We start from the raw sequence: 14825 nt of genomic DNA on the forward strand, positions 1-14825 counted from the left end.
AAAAATTTATTAAGAAAAACCAAAAATTGATTGCTTTACGTAATTGAAATAAGGAAACTAATAAATGCATCTGTGTGAAATTTTGACAATAGCCTTCTGCAGGATAAAAATTATCTAAAATTGTAACAATTTAATACTTTTAGCGTCATCTCTGTGTCAGGTCGAGAACTTTTCGAACTACCCTTGAGTCATCACTTCTCTACGCAGCTTCATCAAAGGGTGAGAGTGGCCATAAGGATCGCTTCTTCACCCTTCCACCTTCCAATAAATGACGCGTCAATGCGAAGGTCGTTTAAAGATTTTCTCCTGGAATGTAACAGCCGATTTGCATGCACCGTTTTAAAATCTTCCAGACATTTTTGGTACACAAAATATTCTAGATGATGATAATCATTGAAAACAATTCTCACGCGAAATTTTCATGCTGTGCAGTCTCCGAAATCGAATCTCTAATTGTCGAGATTAACGAGAAGCTTCGATGATTAAATCTTCAGATAGTAGTGTGGATTATTATACGACTCTGTACGCGATAATCAAATCAATCACTGACTTTTTTTTACAAAGACTCGTATTTAAAACGCTTCACTGTATCTACGTTTAATACCTTCTAAAGGCATACAATGCAGACGCCGTTGTAAAAGCTAGAAGATAATAATAACCAATGTCTCTTGCATGCAAAGACGAGTGTAACTCCACGTGACAATACGGGAAAATTGTTTTGCATTGTGCGATATGAAACCAGAGAATAGCGTGATGCAGAAACATGTGTCTAATACCCATTTCAATGTATATTAACTTTAATCTTGGTTTAATTTATTTTTTATCTTTTTCTATGTTGTAAGAATTAGAAAAAAATAAGGAATAAATTACAAGCTAATTTACATTGATAAAAATAAACATAATATATCAAGAATGTTTGAAATGTTATTGTCTCGTGTGACAGTAATATCTCAGAGTGTTTCATCTTTCTAGTGAACTTTCCGAATCATTTGGAACAATTTATAGGAAATTACAAGCTGTCGCGATATTTTCGAAACTTTCGACGTTCACATGAAGTTGCTCATAAATTATATTCTCTGCCAAAATTGGTTCACCGACATTAATTAAGAAAATTAAGGTACGGCTGAAATTGATTTAATCAATTAGAAAAAGATAAGGAAATTACAAGATAATTTACATTGTTGGAAACATTTTTTTTATGTATTGTTTAAGACATATTGAGGACATCTGAAATATTATTCTTATATGACAATATTTCGCGAAAGTAGTTTTCATCTTTTTAGCGTTTTTCGAACTTTCCGGACCATTTGAAACAGTTTATAAAAAATTATGAACTTTGTCGCGATATTTATGGAATTTTCGATACACACACACACACACACGTGCGCGCGCGCGCACACACGCACGCACGCACGCAATGTAACTTATGAATTATGTATATTCTCTACCGAAATTGCTTTACCAATATTAATTAAGAAAACTAAAATATGAAATTAAATAGTTAAAATACCTTTTACCTGTCTAAAAAGTTAAGCAGCTCTTTTATAATTAAATTTATTTAATTATTTCAAAGTTATTTATAAATCAAGCTTATTTAATCTTTTCATTGCTTTTTTTAGCTTATATATGATGTCTGTCATTCAAACTGGGTCACATAAAAATTTTGTAACAGTGAATGTCAACACATTAAAGCTTTATTAATTATATCACATATAAAAACTAAATATAAAAACTGTCTACTTTACTTCACTTAACGATATGATCATTGCAGTTTTAAAATGCTGATAAAAATAATCCAGAGCACTTGCTTGATTTATTGACATTACACATTTTGGGAACTAAATATGCAATATCATTATTAATGAAAAATATATCTTTTTTGTTTTTTCTTTTTTCATTTTGCATGATATCCGACTGATGGTTTAATAAATAAATTCTCTCTGTGTTAATTTATTAATATTCTGCTATTACTTCGACACAATCCGATATATATATATATATACATAGCCTTCTCTTTTTCGCTATTAAAGAATTAATGACGTAAATCTAATGGAGACGCTTGATCGTGCTTAAAAATTCATTAAATTTGTTTGCATCAACGTCTCGTATAATCCTATTATCAAAATTTACTTGTGCAGCGTATCATTCTAATAAAATCAGCTGAAAGTTTGAATGACTTTTCATTATTACATATATACATACAGGAAGCTAGCGAGAGACGCGATATCTCTCTGAGTTATCTTCTATTCATTGGCATGAACTAGATAAACGTGCGCCTGTGAGACATTAAACCTACCCTTTTCCTTGCTTCCACATATGTATGTATACATGAACACGAAAGTATAAATTTGCTGTAAAACAAAAGGGTAAATAAAGCCCTGGTGAATTGCATCGCAATGAATGCTACATCAAGATTGACAAACTTAAATTTGTGCCATCTCCTCTTTAATTAGCTTGCTTCTATTTTTTACTTTTAGCCGGAGTCGGTTCACTTTGTGAAAGATATTGGCGTCCGCCTACACGACCCTTGTATTTCGCCCTAAGTCATTCAGCGCGAAAATCATGAGCTCGCAGTTGCGCGCGTGGCAGAACAAACATTACAACCCCTTACAGAAGCCGCCCACAAGGCGCTCGCGCGCGTGCCATGGCACCCACCCCCTCTCCCCGGTAGTTAAAATGTGGCACGGTAACCTGAGACATAGGGTGCGACTGGGGATGCTTTAATTTAATAGGGTACAGGATATTTTTATTCATTTTGCGAATATATTAAATACGGATAATAAAAAAACTTTATGGAGAGTAAAAATGTTCTAGTGGATTGTGCAAATTCCATGAAGATATAAAGAGAGATGACGTAGTCTACACACGTGGACTATTTTTCGTTTACCTTATTTTTTCCAAAATGTATGGAAAGTCTAGGAATAATTGATAACTTACAATAATTAATTGAGGGAAAAAGTGAGTTAGGGGGTTAAGAAAGAAATTACACTGTTAAACATTTTACAATTTCTAAAATAGATAACAATATAATATAAAACAAATAAATAGTATTTTATTTAATTTTATTTATTTAATTTCAACTTAAAATACGAAAAATTATATAAAACTCTTCAATTCAGTGTTATAATTTATTTTATAATTGTGATATATATCAGATAAATGTCATCGCGCTTGAAACGGATGCGTATTAATTATTCTTATTGATCGATTATACATTAGAAATTTCAGAAATTTCGATCATTGGAAGGAATGCGTTTTTCTTAGTAGGAAGTACCGATACCCACGTTCGGTTCGATAGCGAAGGGATAGGAAGATAGCAGTACCCTACTAAACTTAAGCATCCCTACCCCTTAAACGCACACGACTTCGCGTCCCCGTCGACGACGACGACGACGACGATGGACGACGAACGAGGTAGCACGCAGGCGCCCGCGGTGTAACATCGTCAGCACTCACTACGGGGTGGTGTTGCAACGGGGGTGGCGAAGCCGAACGTCTGCTCGGCGGACGACGGACAGCAGGCAGTGCAGGGTGGCTCGTAACTCGTATGCGTGCGCGCGAGTATACACGCGCTATAATGTCCGCCTACGTGGCTGCCGAGGTTCTCGCGGGTCGCGGATCGTTCAGCGAATGGCCGATGTAGTGACGTAGAGTGAAGTGGAGAACGCCGTTGTACCGCGAGGAACGTCGTCGCGAGTGTCGTCTGCGAATCTCTCTTTCTCGCCTCGTCGCTCGTTACATCATTTTTTTTTTTCTTCACGCAAAAGGGAAAGGATCTTAGATCGCGATCAAGACATCCTCGATCTTTTCTTGGCACTCACCCGCTTGACTCCCCCCCCTCCCCTTCGGCGTTCTCTTTTCGCCGAGAAGAGGTAAGCCCGACGTCCGTACGACGTCGTATCCTCCGAGCGTGAAGACGATCGATCGTAAAAATCCACATATACACACCGTGCCCGCCGTTCCCCGCCTCACACCCCTTCCGGACCTTCCTCCGGCGAACTACACTCGGATACGCTGTCGTATCGATCACGCCGCTGCCGTGATGGATGTTTTGCACGTCGATTACAAGAACGGTCTTGTCACAGAAGGGACATTTCTTCCGGAAATCTGATCGTTGATCGTCCCTTCGATTTCCTCAAAGTTGTCACATCACGGTCTCTTAGATGATCCTCCTCGTGTTTTTTAACACCCTCGAGAAATGACAGGCTCTGCCAGATGCTAGAGTTCGAAGCTCCTTCTTATTTTAATTTTATTCTTATTTTATTCTTATTTTAATATTCTTAATATACTGTATATCTGCCTAGCAAATTTTGTACATCTATTATCATATACATTTTACAATACAATTTTTATAAACATATTCATAATGATAAAATATACATAATAATAAAATATTGCGCAATATGATAAATAATTAATGAAAGTAAAAATTATTATTGTATAGCACACTTTTCACTTTACATTGTTGTGTAGCCATTTAAAATTCTATTAAATGTTTTTAGTAAATGTTTAAAAAAATGTTGATAGCCTCAGTCACCAGTGATCTATCATGTCAATGTGTTGACATTTGTAAAATTCATTACGCTAATGTTTAATGTGAGAAAAATGTGTTATATATTTAATGAATATCCATACGTAATACATATTACATTTTCGTTTCCTGCCAGTAGCGAGTAACCGAGATATTTATTTTAAGAAGAAATTTTCTCCCCTTATTTCATTATCCTTCCTTATTCTTCCGTTATTTCGTTTCCTGCTATCCTTTTCTCTTCTAATTATCCTGTTCTTCCATTATCTCGTTAAGCATTATTCATTTATAATAATCTTCTCATAATTTATAAATAATCAGATCTTAGTTTAAGTCGAAACTTCTTAAATAGTAACGAATAGCTTATCGAAGAAGCAAATATAATTCTCTTTTTTGTTAGAAGAAATATAAGTAAGGGTAAGTTTAATTAGATGGTCCCTCCCTGAATCGCGTTAGTACCGTATATTGAGAAGCTTCTCTCGTCTTGTTAGCATCGGTCGAATTCGATTATGCATTCATGCGAATTTTCACGTAAGACGTCACAACTTCTGATAACTAATTTACACGCGTAAGTTACGCAATTTCTATACCTTCAGGTTCAATCCATTTCAACAGGAGTATTGACAACTGGTTGTCATCCATCAACTTGCAGACAGTTAATATCTCTTTTAAATATCACACGAAAAATCAAATTTAAAGTAAATAAATTTAATAAATCGGAAAATGAAACAATATTAAATGGACAAATTTAAATAACATCGAAAAATTAAACAATTTTAAATGATCAAATTTAAATAATACATCGAAAAAGGGAATATGTTTTTTTGCACTTTAACAATATTAACTTACATTTGTACATATTTAATAAAATAGATACATATCCATTAATACTGACATATTTTGTATATAATATATTAATACGTCGTATTTTTTTTAATTATCGACCTACACGCACAATTTTCTGAGCAATGCATGAATGCATTATCTCACATACTCCTCGCATCGACATGTAATGACGTCAATATATCTTCGTAATATATGACATCCATCATTTGTATTTACAATATTGATTTGTGAATATTTATAGAAAATTAAATGAGCTTGATTCTTTGTTAAGTTTTTTTCTGACATATCGTGAGGCTACTAATCGTATATTTGGAAAATTGATTTGTTTAGATTATTTCTTTTTTTCGTTCATTCTTTCCTGCAAACGCTCGTCGATTAATTAAAATGAATATTTCGTCTCTCACATTAATATGACACGTCTTCAGTTTTCTACAAATATAGATCGGTCACAGTACTAATTAATTATTCTCTTGTATTCGATAATTCACGTATTTCTGGACGGATCAATGGCCCGCACAAGTCTCCTACGATGCTTGTAAATATATACTTATAAAGTGTCGTTATCACATTCGACCGACCAATAATTACGTGAATTCGAACATTGAAATCTTTTATGTCTAATGAGATACTAGACAACATATTTGCATAAATTTAAATCATATAAAATCCAATTTAAATTTAAATTTAACAAAAGTACGGATCAATCTTATATGCTTATTAAGAATGAATCTAATGTAAAGCGATCTATTTAGTTTCAGTGGTTTAGGTCAACGATTTACGATCCCTACGTAAAAAATATATTTCGCATACGATAAAAAAATAAATAATGTATTTTAAATACCTAATACCTTTAATCACGTAATAAAAACACATTTGTGAATTTTATATAATATTTAAATAAGTCTATAAAAAGTGATCCGTCTGATTTCAGTAGTTTAGATCAATGATTAACGATCCCTGCATGAAAAATTTTATACTCAAGAAAAAAATATACTTATATTTTAAATGTAATAAAAAACATACTACGTATAAACCTTACATAATCCTTAAAAACAAGTTTGATATAACAAATCTGATGTAACAAGTCTGATGTAACAAATCTGTCTAGTTTCAGTAGTTTATATCAACAATTAATAATTTCCGTATCTGAAAGATATTCCGTACACGAAAAAATATATCGTATATTTTGAATTTAATAAAAAGACAGGCGAATCTTATGTGATCTTTAAGAATAAGTCAAATTTCTGTTATAAGTGTGTATAAGCTATCTAGTTTTAAGTAGTTTAGGTCAATAATTAATTCCTGCTTGTAAAATATTATACTTACGAAAAAAATCTACAGCATTTAAATTTAATGAAAGGACATAGATTTTATATGACATGTAAGAACAAGTTGTAAAGTGATTTATCTAGTTTTAGTAGTTTAAGTCAACGATTAACTGTCCTACATGAAAAATATTTCGCACATGAAAAAATATACCGTGCATTTTTAATTTAACAAAAAGACATGTGAATCTTATGATCCTTAAGAATAATCTGTTGTAAAGTGATCTGTTTGATTTCAGTAGTTTAAGTCAACAATTAAAGACGTGAAAAATATTCCGCACGGGAATATATCGTGCAAACTGCGCGCTACGTTTTTTTTTTTTACTCTTTCTTATTCACCTCCATTGAAAAGTATTATCGGAATAATATATTAATAACTGAGACATATTCTTAGATATGAAGACTATAGAGTAGTTTCGTAGCAGGTTTTTTGCCGCGCACTCGCAATAAACGATATTAAACGTAAAATTAATTAATTCGACAGTGACACAATTAACGAGACATTATTTTGTTATAGAGAGACGAGTGAGAAAGGAAGTTATCGCCAGCACCGCTGCCGACTTGATCCGACGTTAAATTAAAAAGAGAAGAAAAAAAACAGGAAAAATGTCGTCGGTTAAGGTGGCGGTGAGGGTACGGCCTTTCAACTATCGCGAGGTCAGTCGTCAGGCACAATGTATCATAGAAATGACAGGGAGTACTACTTGTAAGTACTATTTCTAACATGTAGCTTAAATCGAGCAACTTATGAAATAATTATTAGTTTATCGTGTACACATTTGATTCGTTACTTTTTCTGTTGCAGCTATAGTGAATCCGAAAGCTACACCAGGAAGTAAAGAAGCGGTCAAGAGCTTCAATTATGATTATTCCTACTTTTCTATGGACGTAAGTACCTTTTCAATATAGTAGTTATTGACGCGATACCCTTATGTTTAATTGGGGTAAAATGTATTTTTTAATTTTTTACATTATTATAGCCAAATGATGAGAATTACTCGTCTCAGCTCATGGTTTATAAGGATATCGGTGAAGAAATGTTGGAACATGCTTTTGAAGGTAAATATTAATTAACAATAAAGACATCTTTTCTATTTGTTTAAAAAATCGTTTAAAGAAATAATTAAGACAATATTGTATTTTAAATGATGTAAATGAATTAATAATTTTTATATGAAAAATAATTGTAAATAATTACACGTTATTAATGTTTTATTAATCATATGTTATTAATTATTTTAGTTCTTAGATAAATTTATAAAGATCATTATCTTTCAAAACAAAATTTGGTTAATTTATATTAGTTTTACTAATAAATAAGGTATAATTCTCTTTATTTTTTTTTTTTTTTTTGCGATACAGGCTATAACGTTTGCATTTTTGCGTACGGTCAAACTGGCGCCGGTAAATCTTACACCATGATGGGTAAGCAAGAAGAAGGGCAGGAAGGAATAATACCACAGATTTGCAAGGATCTGTTTAGGAAAATCAGTTACACATCTAATGAGCGATTGAAATACTCGGTAGAAGTGAGTTATATGGAAATCTATTGCGAGAGGGTGCGCGATTTGTTAAATCCGAAAAATAGGGGAAATCTTCGAGTAAGAGAACACCCTCTTTATGGACCTTATGTCGAAGATCTTTCCAAGTTAGCTGTATTATCATATGAAGACATTCACGATCTCATAGACGAAGGTAACAAGGCCAGGTTGGTTTCATGCTCAGTAACTACAATTTTACAAAAATTATTTTTATAGCTTTGTACACAATACGTGTTATTGAAAATATATTCTAGGACTGTCGCAGCAACCAATATGAATGAAACATCTAGCAGATCACACGCGGTTTTCACGATATTCTTTACACAACAACAACAGGATAGTATCACTGGTTTGATGACGGAAAAAGTTAGCAAAATATCGCTGGTCGATTTAGCCGGATCCGAGAGAGCTGATTCAACGGGTGCGAAAGGGACACGATTGAAAGAAGGAGCTAACATTAACAAGAGTTTGACGACTCTCGGGAAAGTTATCAGTGCCCTGGCCGAAATTGTAAGTATCATACTTTGCTTCTGTGTGTTACATTAAGCATTGAATTTATCTTATATTATATTTCTGTCATTATGTTACTTGTTTGCTACTTTGGATTGTCAGGCGGTAAGTTCATTAAAACTAATACTATAATTCAAAGAATATTTAATTATAATAAGTATTGCACGTTAAAATAATATATTTAATTGTAATATTTTGGATGTAATATATTTTGTTTAGAAAGAGTCCTTTGTTTTGTTATTTAATGTAATATATTTTGTGTAAATATATTGAGTGCTTTCCATTTAGTGACACAAGTCGATACAAATATCATTCTATTTTTCTTGACATTCAGAGAGTAACAAAGACAGAAAGACACTTATTTCAATTTATGTAGACTTGTGTTACCAAATGAAAAGCATCGATAATGATTATCGATAAATTTGTGTTTCTCTAGGCAACAAAAAAGAAGAAGAAAGCCGATTTTATACCATATAGAGACTCCGTTTTAACATGGTTGTTGCGGGAGAACTTAGGCGGAAATTCAAAAACTGCTATGATTGCAGCAGTTAGTCCTGCCGACATCAATTACGATGAGACGCTTTCAACCTTACGGTAAGATTTATTATTTACTACATATTTTTCGAACTAATTCTTGAAATTTAAATGACTTAATTAAGCGTTTAATTAATAATTAGACCTAACAGGTTTACGTTTTATTCGCAGATACGCGGACAGAGCGAAACAAATCGTCTGCAAAGCCGTGGTCAACGAAGACGCGAATGCCAGACTTATCAGAGAACTCAAAGAAGAGATACAGAAATTACGCGAACTTCTAAAGCAAGAGGGCATCGACGTACAAGAAGGTAAATTAAAAGCATTTTTAGAAAATTATTAGAAATCATTACATTAAATCGAATTAGAGGACTTTTTATTATAAAAAGCATATATACAGACAAGGACAGACTATATATAGATATGCTAAATTGAATAATAATCAAATATAAATCTTAAATTAAATTCGTCTATTTAAATTCGCGAAATATACAGAATATTGAAATGTTATTCATCATAAATATAACTCACTTTATCTATTAGTTAACTAGTATAATGGTAATAATTGCATAGATTATAACAGAAATTATTCAGAGAATCACAATGCTGAATGCACGTGTTGCAAACGTGAATTCTTGGCTGCTACAAACTAATTGCAATTGCACAGCGCGCGACAGGCAATCCATTCACATAGTATTCTTCTCTTTGTTTTCCTTGCGCTCGACATAGGGCCAGATGGTAAAGTTACATACGAAAAGAAAGAACCTAGTAAGTAAAAATGCTAACAATCCATTGCAAGCAAAAAATACAGCCAAGACAGGCATCTCTTGCGCCTCTTTTGTAGATATTTTATTGTTTTATTTTATTTATGCGCTCTTATTTCATCGCTAAGCGCATAATACTTGTCATTGATACATGTCGGTCTTCTTAATTTTTGTAATTAATTTTAATGTTTGCTTCGCGAATTTCCTTTTCATCACTTACTGTATGTATTTGTCTTGTTAATGTCTATTGATTGCGCTCCCCTCTCTCATATATTTCATACAATTAGTAACTTTTTTGACAATTCTTAAAATTTAAATGAAAATCTAAATTAATATAATTGATTATGCTTTTATTTATAAAAGCAAAAATATATTTTAAAAATAAAATATTACATTTATGAAAGAGAAAATGTGACACCATGAGGATGCCAAGTTAATATAATTTATTCGAAAGTATATAATAGATATCAAACGGCGATTAGATCATGCTTATATTCATTAGAGCATGCCAGTGCTCTGTAAAAAAGTATCAGTCCACTAATTATGTTTCTACATTTTTAGAATGAATATGTAGCAACAATACAAACTTTACAGCTTCTGAAATACTTCTCTTCATCTACGCCACTGCTTTAATTATGGCTTTTGATGTTTACACGACTCACGATACCGACTCTGACGCTTGCTATTTTAAATATTACATCCGCAGTTTTCTCGACTCTTAACGGTCCTCATTTTGCAGGGGATGAAATTATTAGAACGAACAAACGAAATGAAGAAGACACCAAGGAAACTCGACCAAGAATTTCTTCTCATACTACATCCACCATTGCCGAAGAGGCGGTTGAACAGTTACAAGCGTCTGAAAAATTAATCGCAGGTACGTACCTGTAAACTGCGATTATTCTGATAGTCTTTTCTATTCTTATCTCATTGATGAATTATAAATACATAGTGCGAAAATTAACAAATGTCCTGATAGTAGGTATTCTTTTTATTTGATTCTACTTTTGTTTTAGAACTGAACGAAACATGGGAAGAGAAGCTGAAGCGAACCGAATCAATTCGCTTGCAACGCGAGGCAGTTTTCGCCGAAATGGGAGTCGCTGTGAAAGAGGACGGAGTCACAGTGGGCGTCTTCTCTCCTAAGAAAACACCGCACTTGGTAAATCTGAACGAGGACCCTCTCATGTCAGAATGTCTGATCTATTACATCAAGGATGGATTCACACGTATTGGTAGTGCCGAGGCGCACGTACCTCAGGATATCCAGCTGTGTGGCCCACACATACTTAGGGAGCACTGCGTTTTTGAGAATCATGAGGGGATTATAACTCTTATACCGAAGAATGGAGCCTTGATTTATGTCAACGGTCGCGAAGTAACCGAGCCACTTATCCTAACGACTGGCTCACGTGTCATCTTGGGAAAAAGCCATGTTTTCCGATTTAATCATCCAGACCAAGGTATGCAATACTCGGATTTATTTGTTAACGAATTATAAACATTTAGTGAATTGTATGAATAAAATATTGTATCTATGTGTGTTTAATTATGCAGTACGTGAACGGATAGCGAATGGCTCCCCGGCGGAAACTCCTGGTAATAACGAACCATTAGCAGACTGGAATTTCGCACAAGTCGAGCTATTAGAAAAACAGGGAATCGATTTAAAGGCTGAAATGGAAAAGAGATTACTTGTACTAGAGGAACAGTTCCGTAAAGAGAAGGAGGAAGCTGATCAATTATTTGAAGAGCAGCGAAAGGTACATATAATACGAATACATACATCATGTCTTTTTAATACATCGTTTAATTATCATAATTGATTTTTGTGACTAGAGCTACGAAGCACGGATAGATGCGCTACAGAGGCAGGTGGAAGAACAAAGTATGACCATGTCTATGTACAGCAGTTATACGCCAGAAGACTTCAATAACATCGAGGAAGATATTTTCGGTGAGTGTGGAAAACGTGTCGCTTCCGAGTCTTAATATACTTTAGTAGAGCTATACCTGATCGACTGGGCATCGTCTTACTGTATCTTTCACGTAACTCTTCAGATTTACAAATGTCTTTCACACCATTGAAAGTTTATTGCATGCTACAAGGCCTTATGTTGTCGATGAGACATAGCACATTCGAAATATACTTGACACTTTGATTGCTAAGCTGTTTTCATTATTAAGCTGAACTTAATAAATAATACAATAGTATGTATTTTTTAATTGGTTGTTTTTTTGTCTTAACATAATTTATATTACAATATTAAATTAAATAAACCAAGAAGTATTTAAACACAAATAAGACAGAATTGTATTTATATATTCACATATAAATATTACCAAGCACTTGTAAGACTCGCTTTGACCGAAAATGTTTATTTTTTAATAATTTATATTATTTCTCTTTAATGCTTTAAATACTTATAATTCTTAATCGGATAAATAAAATTGCTTTATAAATGAATAACAAGATTCTATATAAATTTTATATGTCATCCAAATATGAATGATATGGCTGTCAAAGTGTTAACAAAGTAACTGGTATTATTTCATCAAACGCTTGGCTTCTCTGACTGTTTTGCCTCGTAATGGCTTGCATTTCAGTCAACCCATTGTTTGACGCAGAGAGCAACTGGACCGAGAGAGAGTTTCAACTGGCCGCTTGGGCCTTCCGCAAGTGGAAATATCATCAATTCACGAGTTTACGGGACGATCTTTGGGGCAACGCGATATTCCTCAAAGAGGCTAATGCTATATCCGTTGAACTAAAAAAGAAGGTATAGTCGCGGAAATGTACGACGGAAAATTCTTGGCACGGCTTTCTTTCACTTGCGTTTACTACCTCTGCACCTCTGTTATATTTTTGAATACGGGAATATAAACTTTGAACTTCTTTTAATGTGTTAATATATCGATGTGAATTACGTTTATCCGTATGATCTTCACGTAATCTACACATATGTGCTTTTTCGAGTGTAATGATAGTCATTTGCAGAATTTAATATTGCACAAAGAAAATTTATACAAAAATGGTATCTGTTAAATATATTAAATTTAAAAAACCAAGGAAAAATACTTCCGTTGTATAACGGATTTTATAACATTAATTTTCTTTTCTAGGTTCAATTCCAATTTACCTTACTCACGGACACCCTTTATTCGCCCTTACCTCCGGATCTCTTGCCCGTCATGGACGAAGAAGAGGAGGATGAAAGACCCTTCCCACGCACGATCGTCGCCGTTGAAGTTCAAGATATGAAAAATGGTGCTACGCATTACTGGACCTTGGACAAGCTAAGGTTTGCCTTACTGCTCTATTTTACGTTTTACGACGGCGCTTGTTTAATTAACAGAGCATTCGTGCTGATACAGATAAAATGTATTTTGCCGCTAAGTAATTTTTATTAATGATCATCAATTTGCCGATAAAATTAACAACACTTTATGGAGTAATTTTCTAGCTAAATTATGGCAAATCATCAAATTTATACATTCATATAGCATGTCCTTTATAATTGTATTTAATTACTCATTATAAAACAAGATCCTTTTTTATGCAGCGTTCGATTTCTTTTCTGTTTCGTTACCGTCACACGAATGCACTTCTTGTGCACTTAATGAAAATTATAAAGATATGACCTGCGTCAAAAATAATACGAAAACTAAATATTTTTATAATAATATGCAGTCGCGAGACAACCAAAAATTCTTCTGCGCGCACTAGATTGCACGATGATTAAGATCACAGAGTTGAATTTTGAGTCGCGGGCCTTTCTTCGCTAATCGAGCGAGAGCGAATTCGCAGCTTATACTAAAGTAAGACTCAGTCCACATTCGGCTTAAAGGAATCGCACGGCCCACTCACGCGAAGTAATGACATGTATGACTTGTAGACAGCGCTTGGAGCTGATGCGACATGTGTACAACGAGGACTCGAGCCCCAGCACTCCGGAGGCCAAAGAGGATATTTTCCAATGCCTTACGGTCTACTCTAATCCGAAGTTCTCGCTCGCAAATCTTTTGCCTTCGAGGTTGGTGCTCGAATGCGCGAGGCTCTCCTCTTCGCCATGTAATACGCTTTAAACGCCCTCGGCCTTCGAAGAATCCCCTTATCGCTGGCGCAAAAGTCCGTTTTCACCGCCATGCGTTTTGTCGTTTTTTGCTCTGTCTGTCTTGAGAGGCTTTTCTCGGTATGGTAACGCTGTGTGCCCTCCGGCGCAGATATAAACGAAACGGGCTTTGCACTTTAAACTCCCGAAACTGATCGGTTGAATCTGCATGGTTTCCTTTGATAGATTTGTAGCGCAAACGACGCAAATCAGATTGGAATGAGTACGAGCCCTCGGCTCGTCAAAATTTATGCCATCGTTTACGCAGCACCGCTTCCGCTGCTGTGAACATCTCTATTGCTGTCTGAATGTAAAGAAAAGCGTCTCGTCGCATTCTGTGCACGTCTGTCTCAACACCGACACATCTTCTAGTTATTTCCTGCTGTGCTCGTGTCCTCACTATTTCGCTTTCCAACTTTGTCATGCACGTACATTTAATCAACTCGAACAAGAAAGCGACGAAGAAAAAAAGAAATACATAAAGACTCGACAAGGGAAGATTCGAAATTTCAGGTTTTATAACAAACATATATTTCAGTGTTTTTTTTTATAAATTATTACATAGCGCTTGCTTACAAATATTATATAAATAATATAAATAACATTTGCCCTTATTATGAAAGAAAACTTTTTGATGGAAAGGTTGCTTAAACTCGCAACCCCAT

At 34.2% G+C, this 14825-nt stretch overlaps 1 protein-coding gene across 19 annotated transcripts in view; it reads left to right on the forward strand.

Annotated features, from left to right (window-relative positions):
- The window catches only part of LOC108757037 (kinesin-like protein unc-104), a 30871-nt gene that overhangs the window by 9689 nt on the left and 6357 nt on the right, over nt 1-14825 (forward strand). For 7 of the 19 annotated variants that reach the window (XM_018501298.1, XM_018501294.1, XM_018501288.1 and 4 more), the window contains exons 2-17: nt 7217-7405; nt 7505-7587; nt 7680-7758; nt 8062-8407; nt 8495-8750; nt 8853-8855; nt 9187-9344; nt 9456-9595; nt 10014-10052; nt 10788-10925; nt 11065-11511; nt 11606-11811; nt 11888-12005; nt 12656-12828; nt 13172-13350; nt 13945-14082. In XM_018501298.1, coding sequence (XP_018356800.1) covers nt 7306-7405; nt 7505-7587; nt 7680-7758; nt 8062-8407; nt 8495-8750; nt 8853-8855; nt 9187-9344; nt 9456-9595; nt 10014-10052; nt 10788-10925; nt 11065-11511; nt 11606-11811; nt 11888-12005; nt 12656-12828; nt 13172-13350; nt 13945-14082 — 2603 coding nt within the window. In that variant the 5' untranslated portion in view covers nt 7217-7305. Of the gene's footprint in view, nt 1-3446; nt 3873-7216; nt 7406-7504; nt 7588-7679; nt 7759-8061; nt 8408-8494; nt 8751-8852; nt 8856-9186; nt 9345-9455; nt 9596-10013; nt 10053-10787; nt 10926-11064; nt 11512-11605; nt 11812-11887; nt 12006-12655; nt 12829-13171; nt 13351-13944; nt 14083-14825 lie in introns of those variants that run through there. The other 12 variants (XM_018501291.1, XM_018501295.1, XM_018501302.1 and 9 more) reach the window with 9 other exon arrangements.

The sequence above is a fragment of the Trachymyrmex septentrionalis genome, unplaced genomic scaffold, assembly GCF_001594115.1.
Source record: "Trachymyrmex septentrionalis isolate Tsep2-gDNA-1 unplaced genomic scaffold, Tsep1.0 scaffold131, whole genome shotgun sequence".
Classification (NCBI taxonomy): Eukaryota; Metazoa; Arthropoda; class Insecta; order Hymenoptera; family Formicidae; genus Trachymyrmex; species Trachymyrmex septentrionalis.